Here is a 15,985-nt window from a genome sequence, read left to right on the forward strand (position 1 = left end):
TTTACTTTCAACCTTTACGTATCGTAGACAGGAAATGTTATAAATGTTTCCATTTTATTCATTTTAATGAAGTATTGATGGCATTTTTCAAACCAGACAATAGTTTATGATCACTAAAAAACTCAGTAAGAATCAAAGAAACAAACTTCAATTTTTTAGTATAGGAGATTTTACACAAAATAAATGAATGAATGTCTATGCTTATTAAAAAAATCATAGTCTCCTTATTGGGTAAAAATAACAATATATTTATAAGTTAAACTAGATAAAGTAGACACTAAGAACCTACGAAAGTTTTGATTTGTTGAAAACGCCAATTTGAATTATTCAAAAAGTTATTTTATTATTGATATTTAAATTTGGATACTAAAGGCATCTAGTTAATATTATTATTACTTGCTGAAATAACCAGCGTTAAACCTAGTTTCACATAATTTATTAACAAATAATTCGTCAACTTTCTTCTGTTTCAAACATGTATGACGTTTGAATGAAGCTCGGTCAGGTAAATTACCGTGTGCTAACAGTCTTTGTTTGCAGAGATAAATAATTCAATTGTCCTCGAGTTGCGGTCACTGTGTAGTTCCCAAACAAGGCATGCCTGCGCTAGCGATTGTTCCCTCGTAATTGGCGGCCGTCTGCAAGACAAGCCACTGCCCTATTAGGCCGCATCATGGACGCATTTGCTTCCGCGCTGGACGGCTGTGATTGGTGCGCTGACAGTCGGCATGTACAGTACCTGAAATAAACCCAGCCAACCACGAAAACACAAACAATGATGCAAAACTTTAACACGCAGCTGCTCTGGAAATCTTTTCGTGATAAAAAAAACGTGATGGCCCTTGCTTATCTGGGATTTCAGTGACCAATTCCAACTTCCCTTGCTCCTTCTCTGGACTTCCCTGACTATTTCTTAAATTCCCTGACTTTTTCCCTGAACATTCTTGACTTTTACCTGTCTTACCCCGAACTTCCTTGACTTTTCCCTAAACATTCCTGACTTTTTTCCTGAACATTCCTGACTTTTCCCTGTCTTTTCCTGAACTTCCCTGACTTTATCATGAACATGCGTACCTTTTCCCTGAACATTCCTAACTTTTCCCTAACTCCCTGAACATTCCTGAACTTCCCTGAATTTATCATGAACATGCGTACCTTTTCCCTGAACACTCCTGACTTTTTCCTGTCTTTTCCTGAACTTCCCTGAATTTATCATGAACATGAGTACCTTTTCCCTGAACATTCCTAACTTTCTCCCTGACTCCCTGAAAATTCCTGACTTTTCCCTGTATTTTCCTGAACTTCCCTGACTTTATCATGAACATGCGTACCTTTTCTCTGAACATTCCTAACTTTATCCCTGACTCCCTGAACATTCCTGACTTTTTTCCTGAACATTCCTGAACTTCCCTGAATTTATCATGAACATGCGTACCTTTTCCCTGAACATTCCTAACTTTTCCCTGACTCCCTGAACATTCCTGACTCTTCCCTGACTCCCTGAACATTCCTGACTTCTCCCTGACTCCCTGAACTAACCCGGCTACTCCCTGACTCCACTAACTCGCCGGAATGTGGACGCCCTGGCAGGCGTGCCGGCCCTCCGACGCCAGAGAGCGCCGCACCGCTAGCGGCGTTGCGCTGGCCCGCTGATTGTGTCGGCGCGATAAGCACTCACGGAACGTGGCGTGATATCTTCGCGAGTCGAGCGATCGATAGGGCGCAGGTATCGACTGTCCGACGCGGCCTTGCGAGCCCGAGTCCTGCCCCAACAGCATTAGCATGCCGTGCTGCCTGCATGCCGCTCGGATCCCCACCTCCGAGAGGAATAAAATAACAAAACTGCCTTCGCGTCGCCGCGAGCGAGTGCGGAAGTGGTCGACTTCTAGTTCTGTCTGGACACACCTCCGTCACATTTGGATTCCATTCTCAAGGTCATACATGTATGCAATGTTACAAAATGTAACTTGAAACTATCGGGCCACACTCGCCGCACTTGAAATACCATTATGTTTAACATACGGAGTGTCCATACAACAATGTCCCAGTTTCAATGGTAGATATTTTATAATAGTTGGATTTAGACTATTTACAACAAATCAAACATAAAATTGAAGGTAAGATAACCTAGTTTTTTTCTTACAAATGTTCAAAATTTAGCTATACGGCACACATCCAACCTATGCCCAATTCTCCCCACACTTTGGTTAACACGTCCTTAGTAACGGAAGTAATAGCCTCTTCAATTCTGTGTCTCAACTCTGGGAAATCATTAGGTAGCGGCGGAACGTAGACACGATCTTTTATCAAGCCCCAAAGGACCAAATCGCATGGCGTTATGTCAGGTGAACGCGGAGGCCAGCAAAAAAGAGCTCTGTCGTCTCGACCATTACGACCAATCCAACTGTCAGGGACCTCGACGTTCAACCACTCTCGTACAATGGGGAGGGGCTCCATCCTGTTGCCAAATAAAATTTACTGGTTCACCCTCTACAAATTACGATCAGGACTCGCCATTTTGGCGTAAATGGAGCAGCAAGCGAGAAAACAACAAAGCAGTACCCGCGCATGCGCCCATCTAATGAGACACTCTTTAATAGTGACCTTGAACCGATACTCTACGCGTATAACATGTGTGTGTGTTGATTTAATTACGTTGAATAATCGCGATCTGGCACATCGGATCTCGCTCCAGAACGGATGGAGCTGTCGGCACTTAGCGTAATTATCCAGCTCACCGTTGGCAGAACGGGGCGACTGAATTGTTGCCCATTGGAAGGGCAGCCCTTCAGGATTTTTCTGACAGTAGTTTATTTGTACAGAGACTGGAAGGGCAGCCCATCCAATTTCTGAAAACACGCTCCTTTAAGAGTTTAAATAATCCTGAAAACTTGCCCCTTGGATAGGCAGCCCATCAGGATTTTTCTAAAAGTAGTGTTTTTGAAAGGTTGTCTGAATTATTGCCCCTTGGAAGGGTAGCCCATCAGGATTTTTCTCAGAGTGGTGTTTTTGAAAGGTTGTCTGAATTGTTGCCCCTTGGAAAGGCAGCCCATCAGGATTTTTCTGACAGTGGTGTTTTTGAAAGCTTGTCTGAATTGTTGCCCCCTTGGATGGGCAGCCCTTCAGGATTTGTCTAACAGTGGTTAGTTTGTAAAGTGACCTAACCAAACCTAATCTAACCTAACCTAACCTAAACTAACCTAACCTAAACTAACCTAACCTAAACTAACCTAACCTAACCTTACCTAACCACTGTCAGAAAAATCCTGAAGGGCTGCCCATCCAAGGGGCAACAATTCAGACAACCTTTCAAAAACACCACTGTCAGAAAAATCCTGATGGGCTGCCCATCCAATGGACAACAATTCAGACAACCTTTCAAAAACACCACTGTCAGAAAAATCCTGATGGGCTGCCCATCCAAGGGGCAACAATTCAGACAACCTTTCAAAAACACTACTGTAAGAAAAATCCTGATGGGCTGCCTTTCCAAGGGGCACGTTTTCAGGATTATTTAAACACTTAAAGAAACATGTTTTCAGAAATTGGATGGGCTGCCCTTCCAGTCGCTGTACAAACAAACCATTGCCAGAAAAATCCTGAAGGGCTGCCCATCCAACGGGCAACAATTCAGCTCCCCCGGCAGAACCCTGACACCAGCATCTATCCAGGGACTCGGAGCTGGCTGGAGGCTCCAGCGAAGAGCAGTGGCTCTTGTAGGGGAGGAGGGGTGTGGCCACGTGCCCCAGGAGGTCACGTGACTCTCATTGACCTGCCCCGTCGTCCGGCGACACGAATTATGCAGCAGCAGACCTCTTGTCTCCCCCCCCCCTCTTCCCTCCTTCACCCTCCCCGCGCCGGACACCGACGACTTAGATCGACGTCGTCCACGGAAACCCTTGACGTTGTGGTATTTATTTAATGGCTTCTCTCTAGGAAAACCGACCCTATGAGTTTAGTTATCTCAATATTGATTCATTCGAAGAAAGAACTCTAAACATCAGTTAGAGTGGGGGCCAGGTTTACTTACTAAACCAAAATTTAAAGACAATTACAATTCTGATGGACAAAATGAATTAAATTTTACACAGAGTCATGTTATCTGATAAAAGGTAAAAGTTATGTGTGCCAATGATCCTTTAATATGACGAAGAATTACTTATCCTGGACAATTCCAAAAAACAAGATGATTACCTACAAACACATAATATAACACAAATATAACTATAGTCTCAAATGGCTACCGTCGTATTGATATTTGTTAAGAGCATTTACTGAGGATGAACACTATTAACTTAATAATGTGTAAATGAATGAAATAATCAAATTCGTTATTACAATAACTAACAGTTAATAAACAACTAAACTAAAGCTTAGTCCAAGCTTAGTCAAATCGCGAGCAACATTTCAACGTAATTACAGGTGCTACCATTTAAAGACTGTGAAATTGCTCAGATTTTAGCTGAAGAGTCTGCATAATGATCTTGTTGATGATGGTTCAGACAAATATACCGTCTTTGTTCCAGATAAACTTTACAACACTATTTATTCTTTGTCAGAAGATGACAGCGATGGTGAAGAAATAAACATTTGGAAAATTCGTACGATCAGTTGCGGGCGCTTGGCGATGCATCATGAATACTTAATTATTTTCAATAACCGACCGTTTCAGCGGAGACTTCAAAAGTATATACCAGTCATGGGAAGACCTTTAAGACCCTGAGTCGTATTAGGTTTGCAGCCAAAGTTTGCCTTTTGAATTCAAATTTGACCTGTACATATTCATAAAATACAACTGTAACGTAGTCGTTCCTGTACACTGAATGTATTTTCAAAATGGCGGTGATACATAGGCCAAAAAATAAATTGATGAAAATATATTTTTTTCTATATTCTGTTAAATTGTTACAGCTTCACGCAAAAAAAAAATGAAATTAATTCTGATAAGACGTAAAGTAATATTTGTGACATTTTTCTCCCCATAAGACAAACTGTTTCTAACAGGACAATACAATTTGTTTCTGCGCTCGTAGCTCCACAACTATTCCACGCGAACTAAGCGGTGGGCGCAACTAGTCAGATAGTAAATCACGTACTATCACGCACGCGGAAAATCTGCGCGCGCCCGCACAACGGGCATCGTGATTTCGTTGTTTCCACGAACCTTTGGAATTTTCCACGAAATCAGCGCAACCCCGTACCTGCAAATGCTCCTTTGTACCTGGGGCAATTTCCTTAAAAGGCTTCCTGGGACAGATTCTCTTAAACTTCATTTTGTGTTTACTTTGAAGACTAACGAGGACCAATTACATGTTGTTGTTTTTTCAGCCACATCTCACGAATGATAGCTCTTCCCCTTGCAGACCAGAGGTATTTAATTTGCCACTGCGACGTGTTGCGTCATAAACTGAAGCGATTACCTTCCACCCCTTCCAACCCCCAACAACCCACAAATGGAACGTTGTTTCGTGCGTAACAAAATAATGCAATCATGACTCGGGTTAAGCTGGGTCAGCGATAAAAATAAAAAAAAAGTTGTTAAAACGCTGGCTTCGCTTTTTTTTTTTTATGTGGGTTTAAATTTCGTCAAACTGCCATTTTACTCCCCGTTCATAAATATTCAGCTGACGTGTGGGGAATAATGCTTTCTACTTTGCATTTTCATTAATTCGCTGAGGGGCGCGAGGCCTTTGCGCTATAGCGAAGTCTGCGAACAATGGTGCTCAAACTCCGTCAAACTGTTACGTGACCAGCTTAGTCATATCACTGCACACGTATTTAAAGTTTGAGTTTAGCGACGCGTGATCATGCACAATATTATAACTAACCACCACCCACCCCCCCAACCACCTGGTTTACTACCCGATGCTCATTACGTTTATAGGCGTGGGCTAATCAAATCCTCGAATATTGAAATTTTAAAATACCACAAAATTTTTAAACCTGAAAGTCTTTGATATTTGGCGGAAGATATTCGGAGAAAGATATCTGAGGAAGGAAAAGTCAGGAATTCAAACACTAGAACCCGTGCAGTTGGTAATGATTACGTTACTTATCGCTACAGAAGATATAAAAGAAATGTCCGTGTCAGCCACTAGCTACGATAATCTGGGAATGTTTTGTTTGGCACTTCAGGGAAAATAATTGTCCCAAAAAAGAGATTGTTGGTATACTGGACATATAAATGTGGTTTTTCGTTATAAAAAGTTTAAAATACTGTTGGTTGACTTTTTTTTTCGAAATGACATTTCTATGTAATTGTTCACTCTGACTCTTGAGATCTAGATTCTATTGCTGCAAATATGAAATATTTTGATACTTCTTGCAATAAAGCTCCCATGCTAATTTTTTCTTGGTTTGACGTGGTATAGAACTAGGCTTTGGCTACTCGTTGAAGTCAACACACGTGATCTGGTGCGATATTCACGATAGTTGTAGTCTCCCGCGTCGAATAATAAGTTATTTCCACACGGCGCTTACAGACTGCAGCCTGTAAGCAAACACGTGGTTGCAACATGGTACAGAAGATCTGGGATATATGATTAATATTATCTTTGAAAGATTTGTGCAATGGGGGTGCATGACTTGATGTAAGCTTTTGGACATACGCCATTGCTAAGCACATGTATGTCTGTAGAAGAAAACTACAAAAAAACACAAATGACAAAAACACAAATTAAGCAAAAAATTGCTGTTGTCAGGATATAAACACCACACAATACACCACAACAGAAATATGGTCAACAAACAAAGAAAAACAAAGAAAAATAGACTAACAGAACGAAATAAAAACCCACAAATGATGACAGCACAAAAATACCGAACCCAAAAAATTCAGCACAACAGTTGAAACGAGACAAAAACACAGCAAAACGAAAATACGAAACAAACACAACAGTTTTCCCAAAAAACAGAAGAGAACGAAAAAACCTCCACAAATGATGACAGCACAAAAATATTGAACCAAAAAAAAAAAATTCAGCACAACAGTCAAAACGAGACAAAAACACAACAAAACGAAATGACGAAACAAACACAACCGTTTTCTAAAACAGAAACAAGCGACGTTTCGGGAACTGCCATCTGCTCCCGTCCTCAGGCAGAGACGCACATGGTACGAAAACACAGGTGCGACTCCTTGACATGCCAAAAATTGTAATGAATGTTAATAATAAGAATTATTGCAAAAAATATGGGAAAATCCAACATGGCGGGGTCTAAACCCCCTTAAAGAATCGAACTCTAGGTGTGGATCTGAAAAAAAGTGAAATCAATACGTTACCTATATATTATTTATTGACGTGACAACGTCTAATAAATCGACGAACGCCGGCTGCACGCACGAAAAAGTGTCCCGTAAAGCACATTGTCCCGTTACGCTCATTGTACGCTTGCGCCGCATCTATATCTCTTCCATTCGATTGGAACAACCATCGATTTGACTTTTTCGAGGCACATTAAACTTGAAACACTCCCATTCATTTCCTACTTTTCCTATCATCGTCCTATCCTTAACAGAATAATACCGATTGGAAGAAGTTAAAAAGCAAACATGTATAAAAGTTATAGTTAAAATAATCTGTTCGTTAAAGTAATAAACATATTTGAATTAATGAGTGCAAAATAAAAGTAAATTTATCAATTAAATTGTATATTTCATTTCACTCCTTCTTTGTATCCATACAAAATAGTGATAATTCAATAAAAATTATTCAATTTAATTCATAAAAGTATGCAATCATTTCATCAATGTTTTGTTATGACGTTGTCACGTTAAACTATCGTCCGTAAACCAACTTTACAGACAATCAATTTTTTTTTAAGTAAATGTAGTTGGTATTGGGATGGGGATGGGGTGGTAGCTCCTCGGGGGTTGGCAGACGGCGGGGATCGAAGCCGCGACCCCAGAACGAGACCCGGACACGCTACCACGTGACCTCGCTCGTGCAACACGGCCTGGCCTGGGAGCGCAGGTCACGTCTAGGAGGGAAGATGGGAAACGGAAAGAAAAAAAAAATTTGTTGTCTGTAAAGTCGGTTTACGGACGACAGTTTAACGTGACAACGTCATAACAAAACATTGATGAAATTATTGCATACTTTTATGAATTAAATTGAATCATTTTTATTTTAAATAATAAAAGAATTAATACTTGAAATTATACTAGTAATCAGATTTTTAAAAATGCAAGAATAATTAACCTTTATTGCCGAAATTGTTGTTGTATTAAGCAATGAAAACCACATTAACTTTTCACTTCACTTTATAAACAGTCGACGAAACAGTTCACGTGCAGATGACTTGTAATTAATTTTAAAAACTGGCTTTTAGCTATAAAGTTTAAAAATAATTATGAACAAGTTTTCATATAAATAAACTGTAATCAAATATCTATCATCAATTATATGAATCACCATAATATTTTAGTCAATTGTAACATAACCTATTATTACTGCACTCGCCGACAGCGTAACGGAACACAGCGTAACGGAACAATGAGCGTAACGGGACACTTTTTCGTGCGTGGAGCCGGCGTTCATCGATTTATTAGACGTTGTCACGTCAAAAACATCTTATTGGCAAACAACAGTTCCCGTAACAATTTAATATCGGGAAAGTAGTCTAGAACCAGATTCAATAACAATGCTGATAACGTCACCAATATGGCGTCGCTTACGTCATTACCACCCCTACATTCTTAACGGGAATATGGGGATTTCGAGCGAGGAACTAACCACAAACACGCTATTTTTCACGGATTTCATTTTTTTTTTGAAAAGAAAAAATTTCTGTATTGTATACTAGACAATGATTCCCTCCCACCCCCCCCCCCCCCCGGCCCCTTTTTTTCACAAACTAGTCTATTTTGCGATACTAATATTTCTTTTATCAAACAAATGATGTCTGTATGAATTACAACTTACGGCGGTATAGTGAAATATATAACATCGTGCCCTGTTTATTAGAAAATTTCATGATACTGAAAAATAAAAGTTGCCGAAAAAAAGTGGTGAATTATGAGGAATGAAATATCAGTATCGCAAAATAGACTAGACCGAATATTAAATTCTACTTTCTAATTCACTCCCAGTATCACTATCACATTTTTTTTTCTTTCGGCGGCGCTATTTTGTCTTTCGCTGTTGCTAATATTACATACTAAATTTTCCTTCATTCTGCAATTCAATTTTTTTTTTTACATTGGACAACTCCATGACGTCATATATTTCCCCTAATTATTTCCAAGACCGGTATCATATTTTGAACTTTACCCTAAATATGTTTATAAAGGGAATAAATAAGTATACAAATTTATTGTATGTGTGGAAATAATTAGTCATGAGAAAAGAGCCAGATTGTGTTTGTTTATATTGAATTAATATAACGGTGCAGTGTAGAGAAAGAATGTGTGTTTGTGTGATTGCGGTAGTACATAGGAAAGTGACGGTTCTTGTTTCGCGACGTAGAATAAATTAAATGTAGAAATGGTAAAAAACGTTTTGCGTAATTTTAACATCTACAAGAGATATATAGACGGTAAACTATTATTGCTATAAAGCCTAGAAATAAAAGTGGGATTCTTATGGCTTTTAAATGTTTGTTATTTGCAGGTTTTTTTGGTTTTTTTTCTTTTTCATTTCGTTGGATGTGTTAGGTGAGAGATGTGTTGTGTGCGTTTCATTTGCGATGATAGGTGAAATAGGTACCGGTATTTAATTAGGTGAAATTGAGAATTTTTGCCCTAATCCTTCAGCCGTATCGTGACGTAGACTACAGTCGGCGAGCCCCTTAATAATACTTAACTTTGAAATTTGCTCACCGAATTCAAATTTCGAAATTTTGACCACAGAAATTGATTGTGGCCAAAGTAAACGTGCTAAAACCAATATGTCATTTTTTTTTTTCGGTTCCGAGCTCTTCCCCGTGAGGACGACAGTAGCTTCCGCGTCACACCTTCGTCTTCACGCGAGAAGAGCTTCAGTCGCAGATCTCCGTAATCTCTCAGCTCGTGACGTAATCTTCATGAAATCAACATATTTGCACAACTAGCTAAGTGCCATTTCGAAAATTTTGGAGACCTATTACAAAACGTTTACTTTCAATGCTACAAACACCTAGGGTAATATAGGTTCACTCGGTGGTAAAGTAGATTGCATGTAAAATTTTCATTATTTTTTCTCGCAAATTTTTACTACTTCTTATGAACTTGGCAACAGTAAAAATACATTTCTGTTCAAATACTTACCATCCCATCAACATATATTCAACTCATTTTAATGTTCCAATTAATGTTGATTTGATACATTAGTGTGTTCTCTCACTAAACAAATTTTTATATTTGGAAAAATTTCAACAATGTGATCATTAATTCAACCCAACCTTACCCTAATTATAATTTTTAAGTATAATAATTCTCAACAAGTTTGAGTATAACTAAACCTGAATAGGCCCGTGTCCTAACTAATGGCATCAAAGAGTGAGTCATCTCGCTGTCAGATCTCAAAGGGATATGTAATTAGTTACATTCGCCGCACCTCTTGCGTCATTTGGCAATCATCTTGGTTTCTATAGTTTCTGTTATAAGAAAAAATATCTTCAATTCCGTGACCAGAAATGTTAAAATTAAAAATAAAAAAATTAAAAAGATTTTAACGTCTTTCGTCAGAACGTATTACGGCTTCTTGGGTCGTGTGTAGTAGTGTCGTGTGTCGTTTGTTCTTTCAGATTTCTATTTCCGCCGCAAGAATGCGTTAGCATCCGGAGACATGGGCAGCAGTAGCTTGGCTTCTGGGTTGTGGCCGCGTCTTTGGCGAATAATTCACCAATTGGTGAGTTATTCGCCAAGGACGCGGCTACAACCCAGAAGCCAAGCTACTTCAGACAATGGCCGTGAAAGCCTGCGAACATTGTCATGGGCAGAGCCGAGGTTAGGAGTCCGAACTCACTGGAAAGTGGACCAGAGTGTGGCAGAGAGAGTATGTACACCTTTTTGAATAACGACAAGGTCTCAAAATAAATTTTTGTATAATTAATTATAATATTGTATCGAAGAAGCAAGTAGTGTCCACCTTAAACTTTAAAACTTTTAGCTCTGCAATTTATTTTTTTAAGTTTTGTTGTTGTAGACATGAGTCCAGAATTTTAACAATTAAACTTTGGTATCTGCACAATAAAATTTGTGACGGAGCATTTTTTTTTCTTATATTTTATGAAAATTGCGTTACATCAGAATCTGCCAAGGTTTTTTTTTTTGTAATTTTTTAAACAATTATTTTCATTATATGAATAACATATTTAAAATATCGCAGGTAGCATAAAGAGACCAGTAGCACTCCGGCGCAAGCTTGCTTTCGTGAGTTTTGGATTTCCTGGGGAAAAAAACTTCGTGTGCTTGTGTGGATGTGTAAGAAAAAATAATTTAAAAAATAACTGATCACTGTTCGAGGTGAATGCTAAACAATCATCTGGAAGATGTGGAGCAGGCTTCTGGGTCCCATCTGGCCGAGGGTATTTCACTTGTTCGAGTCGAAGATGCGAGGAAGGAAATCAATAGTACCATATTGTAAGAATTAGGAATAGTTACGTTTTCAATCGGGAAAACAATTTTTCTCGTTATTTTCCTAAAATGAATATTTTTCGTATATTTATCACGCTCGGCATTACTTTAAATAATTATACATTCAATTTTATGTCTGATTTTCGTATTATAAGTTTATTTGCATCATGAGAACGCATGAATTTACTCTTTATAGAGGTTAGATGTTGACATCATTGACGAGTTCTGAAAGACTCCCCCCCCCCACCCTAGTTTTTAATGATTTCGTACCTAAAAATTGTTTATCGTGATTTGGTTTAACCAACCAAAAACATAGCAATGGCAATAAAGTTGCGGAAAATGTATATCACTCGATGTTGCAAAGCGAGAGGCGAGTTTCCATTCTTACGTCGAGCAAGTTTGTTGTAAACGAGTCTATTCACAGGCGAGTAACTAGTAAACTCGCTGAAGGCTAGTTAAGTGTTTTAATTTTTTGAATTTCATTTATGCGAGAAAAAAATTTTTTTATATATATAAAAAAAATAACGCTCTCAAAAATAAACGTTCCACGTTGCAACTAAGCGGAAAACTTCAGGTTTAACTCCAAGCGTTTTCTCTCAGTCGAAAGCCATTTCAAATGTGTCTCGGCGTGTCGTCAAATGGAACAGTTGCAGGAAAAGCCAAGTTCAAGGCACAGTCCTTGCAGTTGGCAGGAGTGACTGTCAGAAGTTATGCCCAAAGTGCACAGTCTAGCTGGAATGAGAAAAAAGTAGCGTTCACTCTCAAGTGTGAATTTGTGAACATTATGTTCTGTATAATTAGAGTTTATTCGCTCAAATTTATGAAATTAAGATATTTTAATGCAGTAAATTAGTGATGATTGATCGTAAAAAAAAGTTTTCTTCAGCACAGTATACAATCCACCGTGGCTTCTAACTCTTATGATAGGAAGAAATACATTTTTACATATCATAGTTATTTTAAGGCGAATCACAAACGTTTTACGAGGGCTATTCGTAAAGTAAGCTCCGTTATCTGTAAAAACTAAATAAAAATAAACTCGTGAGAAAAAGGTTTTATTGACAATATTAGATGACTACATATCTACTTCACATTTTCACATAATCGCTATTCAGTTCCAAACACTTCTCGTAACGCTGCGTGTAACCTAAGTAAACATCTGCGGAAAAAGTTTAAGTAATCTTCGGACTCGAGTCGAGAAATGATGGCTATCGTTTGTTGGAACGAAATGGTCGTCATTTTGGTTGAATTAATTAAACGTGGGTCAACAACCGCGGCAAAAATTACGAAATTTACGATTGTCAACTGGTTTAATTTCCAGCAGACGAACTCCTATGCAGAAGGGTTGAAGTAACTACTGCAACAACGTTGCGAAAGGTCCTTGGAACTGTATACAGAATGGCGATTATGTTAAAATGTAAAGTAGATCTGCAGTAGACTAAAACTCCCACTAGAAAAAACTTTTTCCCGCGAATTAAATTTTTTGACGACCAGACGGGGCTGACTTTACGAATATCCGTGGTATATAAATTGCAGTGTGTGTGTGTCCGCATTGGCTGAGTTCAATGTGGCGCGAGTTTCTTACGCCGATCAAGCCACTGACAAAAAAGTGTTTTGAATACAGACCATCTCTAAATTTGATAATCATTTTAAAAAAAATCACATGGGTGCGCAGCCACCACGAGCGTTTGAAGTGAAACTTCGCAGATAGAGCTATAAGAATGTGCTTGTAAGATTGTATGCAAATATACGCAAACTTGCCACGCAGCGCCCACTAGGTACCGACAGTTGCCCTCTGGGCCTCAGCTAGCGCTCTGGGCCGATCATCTTTCCTTTTCCACTTCCCCCCAAAACATAATGAAAAATTAAAAAAAAAAAAAAAAAAGTCAAGCTTATTTATCATCAGTTTACAAAACAGCACATTCTGCAACTAAATACCTACAAAGGTAACATGTTGCAGTATTTTATATACGGCTGTCATAGCTACGGCAACACTGTAATAAACGAGTTTCAACTCCATTTCTGAAAGTACATATTTGGTATTTACGCGCTCTGCAATAGTTAGTGTAAACAAAACAAAAATTCCATTGACATGCGTTCTCGCAAATAAAAATATATATATATATATATTTTTTTTTTTTCCCCGTCTATCGAATTTTTTTGTCATATTTCCCCCCCCCCCCCCCCCCCCCCCCACGTGGGATCCTCAGAAACTGGCGCTGCGGTTGTAAACAAGACGGGGGCCCTCGGTGACGTCACCAGGCCGCCGGACAGGAGGACGAGGGATGCGAGGGGTAGGTACTCACGATCTTGTGGTTGAGGTGCGCCAGCTCTCGCTCCGTCACCTTGCGCCGGTCCTGCTCCTGCTGCCGCCGCCGGTACTGGTTGTACTTGTAGAACAGGTACATGCCCGGCAGAGCCAGCACCACGAAGGGCTTCATGAAGGTGGCCGAGGACAGCCCGCGCGGCATGGCTGCTGCTCGGGGCGGACCCCCCCTTCCTCCCACTTCACGGCGACATGACCCTCCCGCCCCCGCGACCAGCCGCGCTCTGCCCCGGCGAGCGCCGCCAGCGCCCACGGCCCGGCGCGGCGCCGTCCCGAAACATCGGCACGCGCGCGACAAACTGCCGCGACTACGGTGCCGACCCTTCCTCCGTGACGTTACCTAGGGCTGGAGGGTTCTCAGGACAACCATCCTCCCCCCTGCTGTTAGCATCTCAACACCTCTTCATCTCCAACGACCTCGGGGACGCACTACAACGCCGACAGCTAGAAAACTGATGTGTACCACAACGCCGAATTACCACAACGCCGAATTACCACAACGCCGAAATACACAAACGCCGAAAAATGTCATTGCAGGACTGCCACAAAGGTTAGGTTAGGTTAGACTAGGTTAGGTTAGACTAGGTTAGGTTAGACTAGGTTAGGTTAGGATAGGCTAGGTTAGGATAGGCTAGGTTAGGTTAGGTTAGGTTATATTACGCTAGGTTAAGTTAGGTTTGATTGTGGTATTTCGGCGTTAAGGTACATTTAAGAAACACACACAAATTCATTCAGTTGTTATTTCGGCGTTGTGGTACACAGCAGTTTTCTAGCTGTCGGCGTTGTGGTCAATTTTGACATTCGGCGTTATGGTATTTCGGCGTTGTGGTAACGACCCACAACCTCGATGTCGTCGAAAAGTTAAACTTGAACCACTACCTTTTTTTGTTTTCTCTTACCTCACGTTTCGCCGACGGCGATTTGAAAGATACAGGAAAAGTTATAAAAAAAACACAATTTGAATTGCTGTCTAACAACAATGGGTTTGGACTGTCACATCATGAACATCGACATGAGTCACTTCCGGTGTGGCTTGTTGTTCCGGGCTTTGCGACGGCTTACCCTCGCCAAAAATTGACGTACCGCCTTCAAACGAAATATCGACAAAAAAATAATAATAGCTTCGGACAGCGCCTTACCACTGAGCCACCTAGCTACGTGCAATGCTGCTTAATATATTTATTCTTAAATAGTCGAAGTAAAAGTTTAATTATTTAATGGTGTCAGTTATAATTAAAAAGTAAAACAAAAATATATACTTAACTAAAAGTGTGGAAAACTATTTTGTTCAGTTAGTTTACTGCCAATATTACATAAAAATATTTTACAAACGTACCTATTTATCTGTTAATTTACACTACAGTGAAATTAACTACTTTCAGTACGGTGACTGCTACGTCATGGTACGCGGGAGTCGATTACGGAATGCGTGCCGTGGTAATGGTACGTCTGGCAACCCCGCCGCTGGAGCACGTCGTGCGAATGATTGGTGGAGGGAGTGGTGTGGCTGCGCGGACGGAGCTGCGCGCGCAGACCCGACGGCAGCGCCGCCGCGGTCGATGTGCGGCGAGACGCGGAACTAGCGGCCTCTGGACAAGTGCCTCGGGGAAACACACGAGGCCGCAGAGTAAATACTGCACAGTTATCCAATATTCGCGTTTTGCCTACGTAATTGTGCTACATGATCGCAAACTTGACAGACATGATTACGGTGTTGTCACGCTTTTAATTTAAAATAAACGGGTCTCAAATATATAAATGATGTGTATTATTCATAAACGATCCAAGTAAATGCCATATTTATATGTAGATGTACAACAAACACAATTAGTCAAAATATGTATAAAATCAGGATGACAAAGCCAGGCATGTGGAGTGGCAACCCTGTCATTTATTTATAGGGCTTTGTTACATTTTATTTAGCTAGGACATGAAGTACTAATGCATATTAAATGCGTAGTCTTCTGTACTCACACATAGTAGACTTACACATCAATTTTTTTCACGCATACTTCACCAAAATTCCCATCACTGAATTATATTCCTTGCAACTTTCGCCTCGCCATGTTCAAAACGTGCAGCATGTGATAAAAATTAATAAA

The 15,985-nt window shown here is 39.9% G+C and overlaps 1 protein-coding gene across 1 annotated transcript in view; it reads right to left on the bottom strand.

Moving 5' to 3' along the window:
* Positions 1 to 14,105, bottom strand: part of LOC134542847 (nucleolar protein 58-like) — a 171,683-nt gene extending 157,578 nt beyond the window's left edge. Inside the window, exon 1 of the mRNA XM_063387415.1 lies at positions 13,864 to 14,105. Coding sequence (XP_063243485.1) covers positions 13,864 to 14,028 — 165 coding nt within the window. The 5' untranslated portion in view covers positions 14,029 to 14,105. The remainder of the gene's footprint in view (positions 1 to 13,863) is intronic.
* Between the last annotated feature and the right edge of the window lie 1,880 nt (positions 14,106 to 15,985).

This window comes from Bacillus rossius, assembly GCF_032445375.1.
Source record: "Bacillus rossius redtenbacheri isolate Brsri chromosome 9 unlocalized genomic scaffold, Brsri_v3 Brsri_v3_scf9_2, whole genome shotgun sequence".
NCBI lineage: Eukaryota > Metazoa > Arthropoda > Insecta > Phasmatodea > Bacillidae > Bacillus > Bacillus rossius.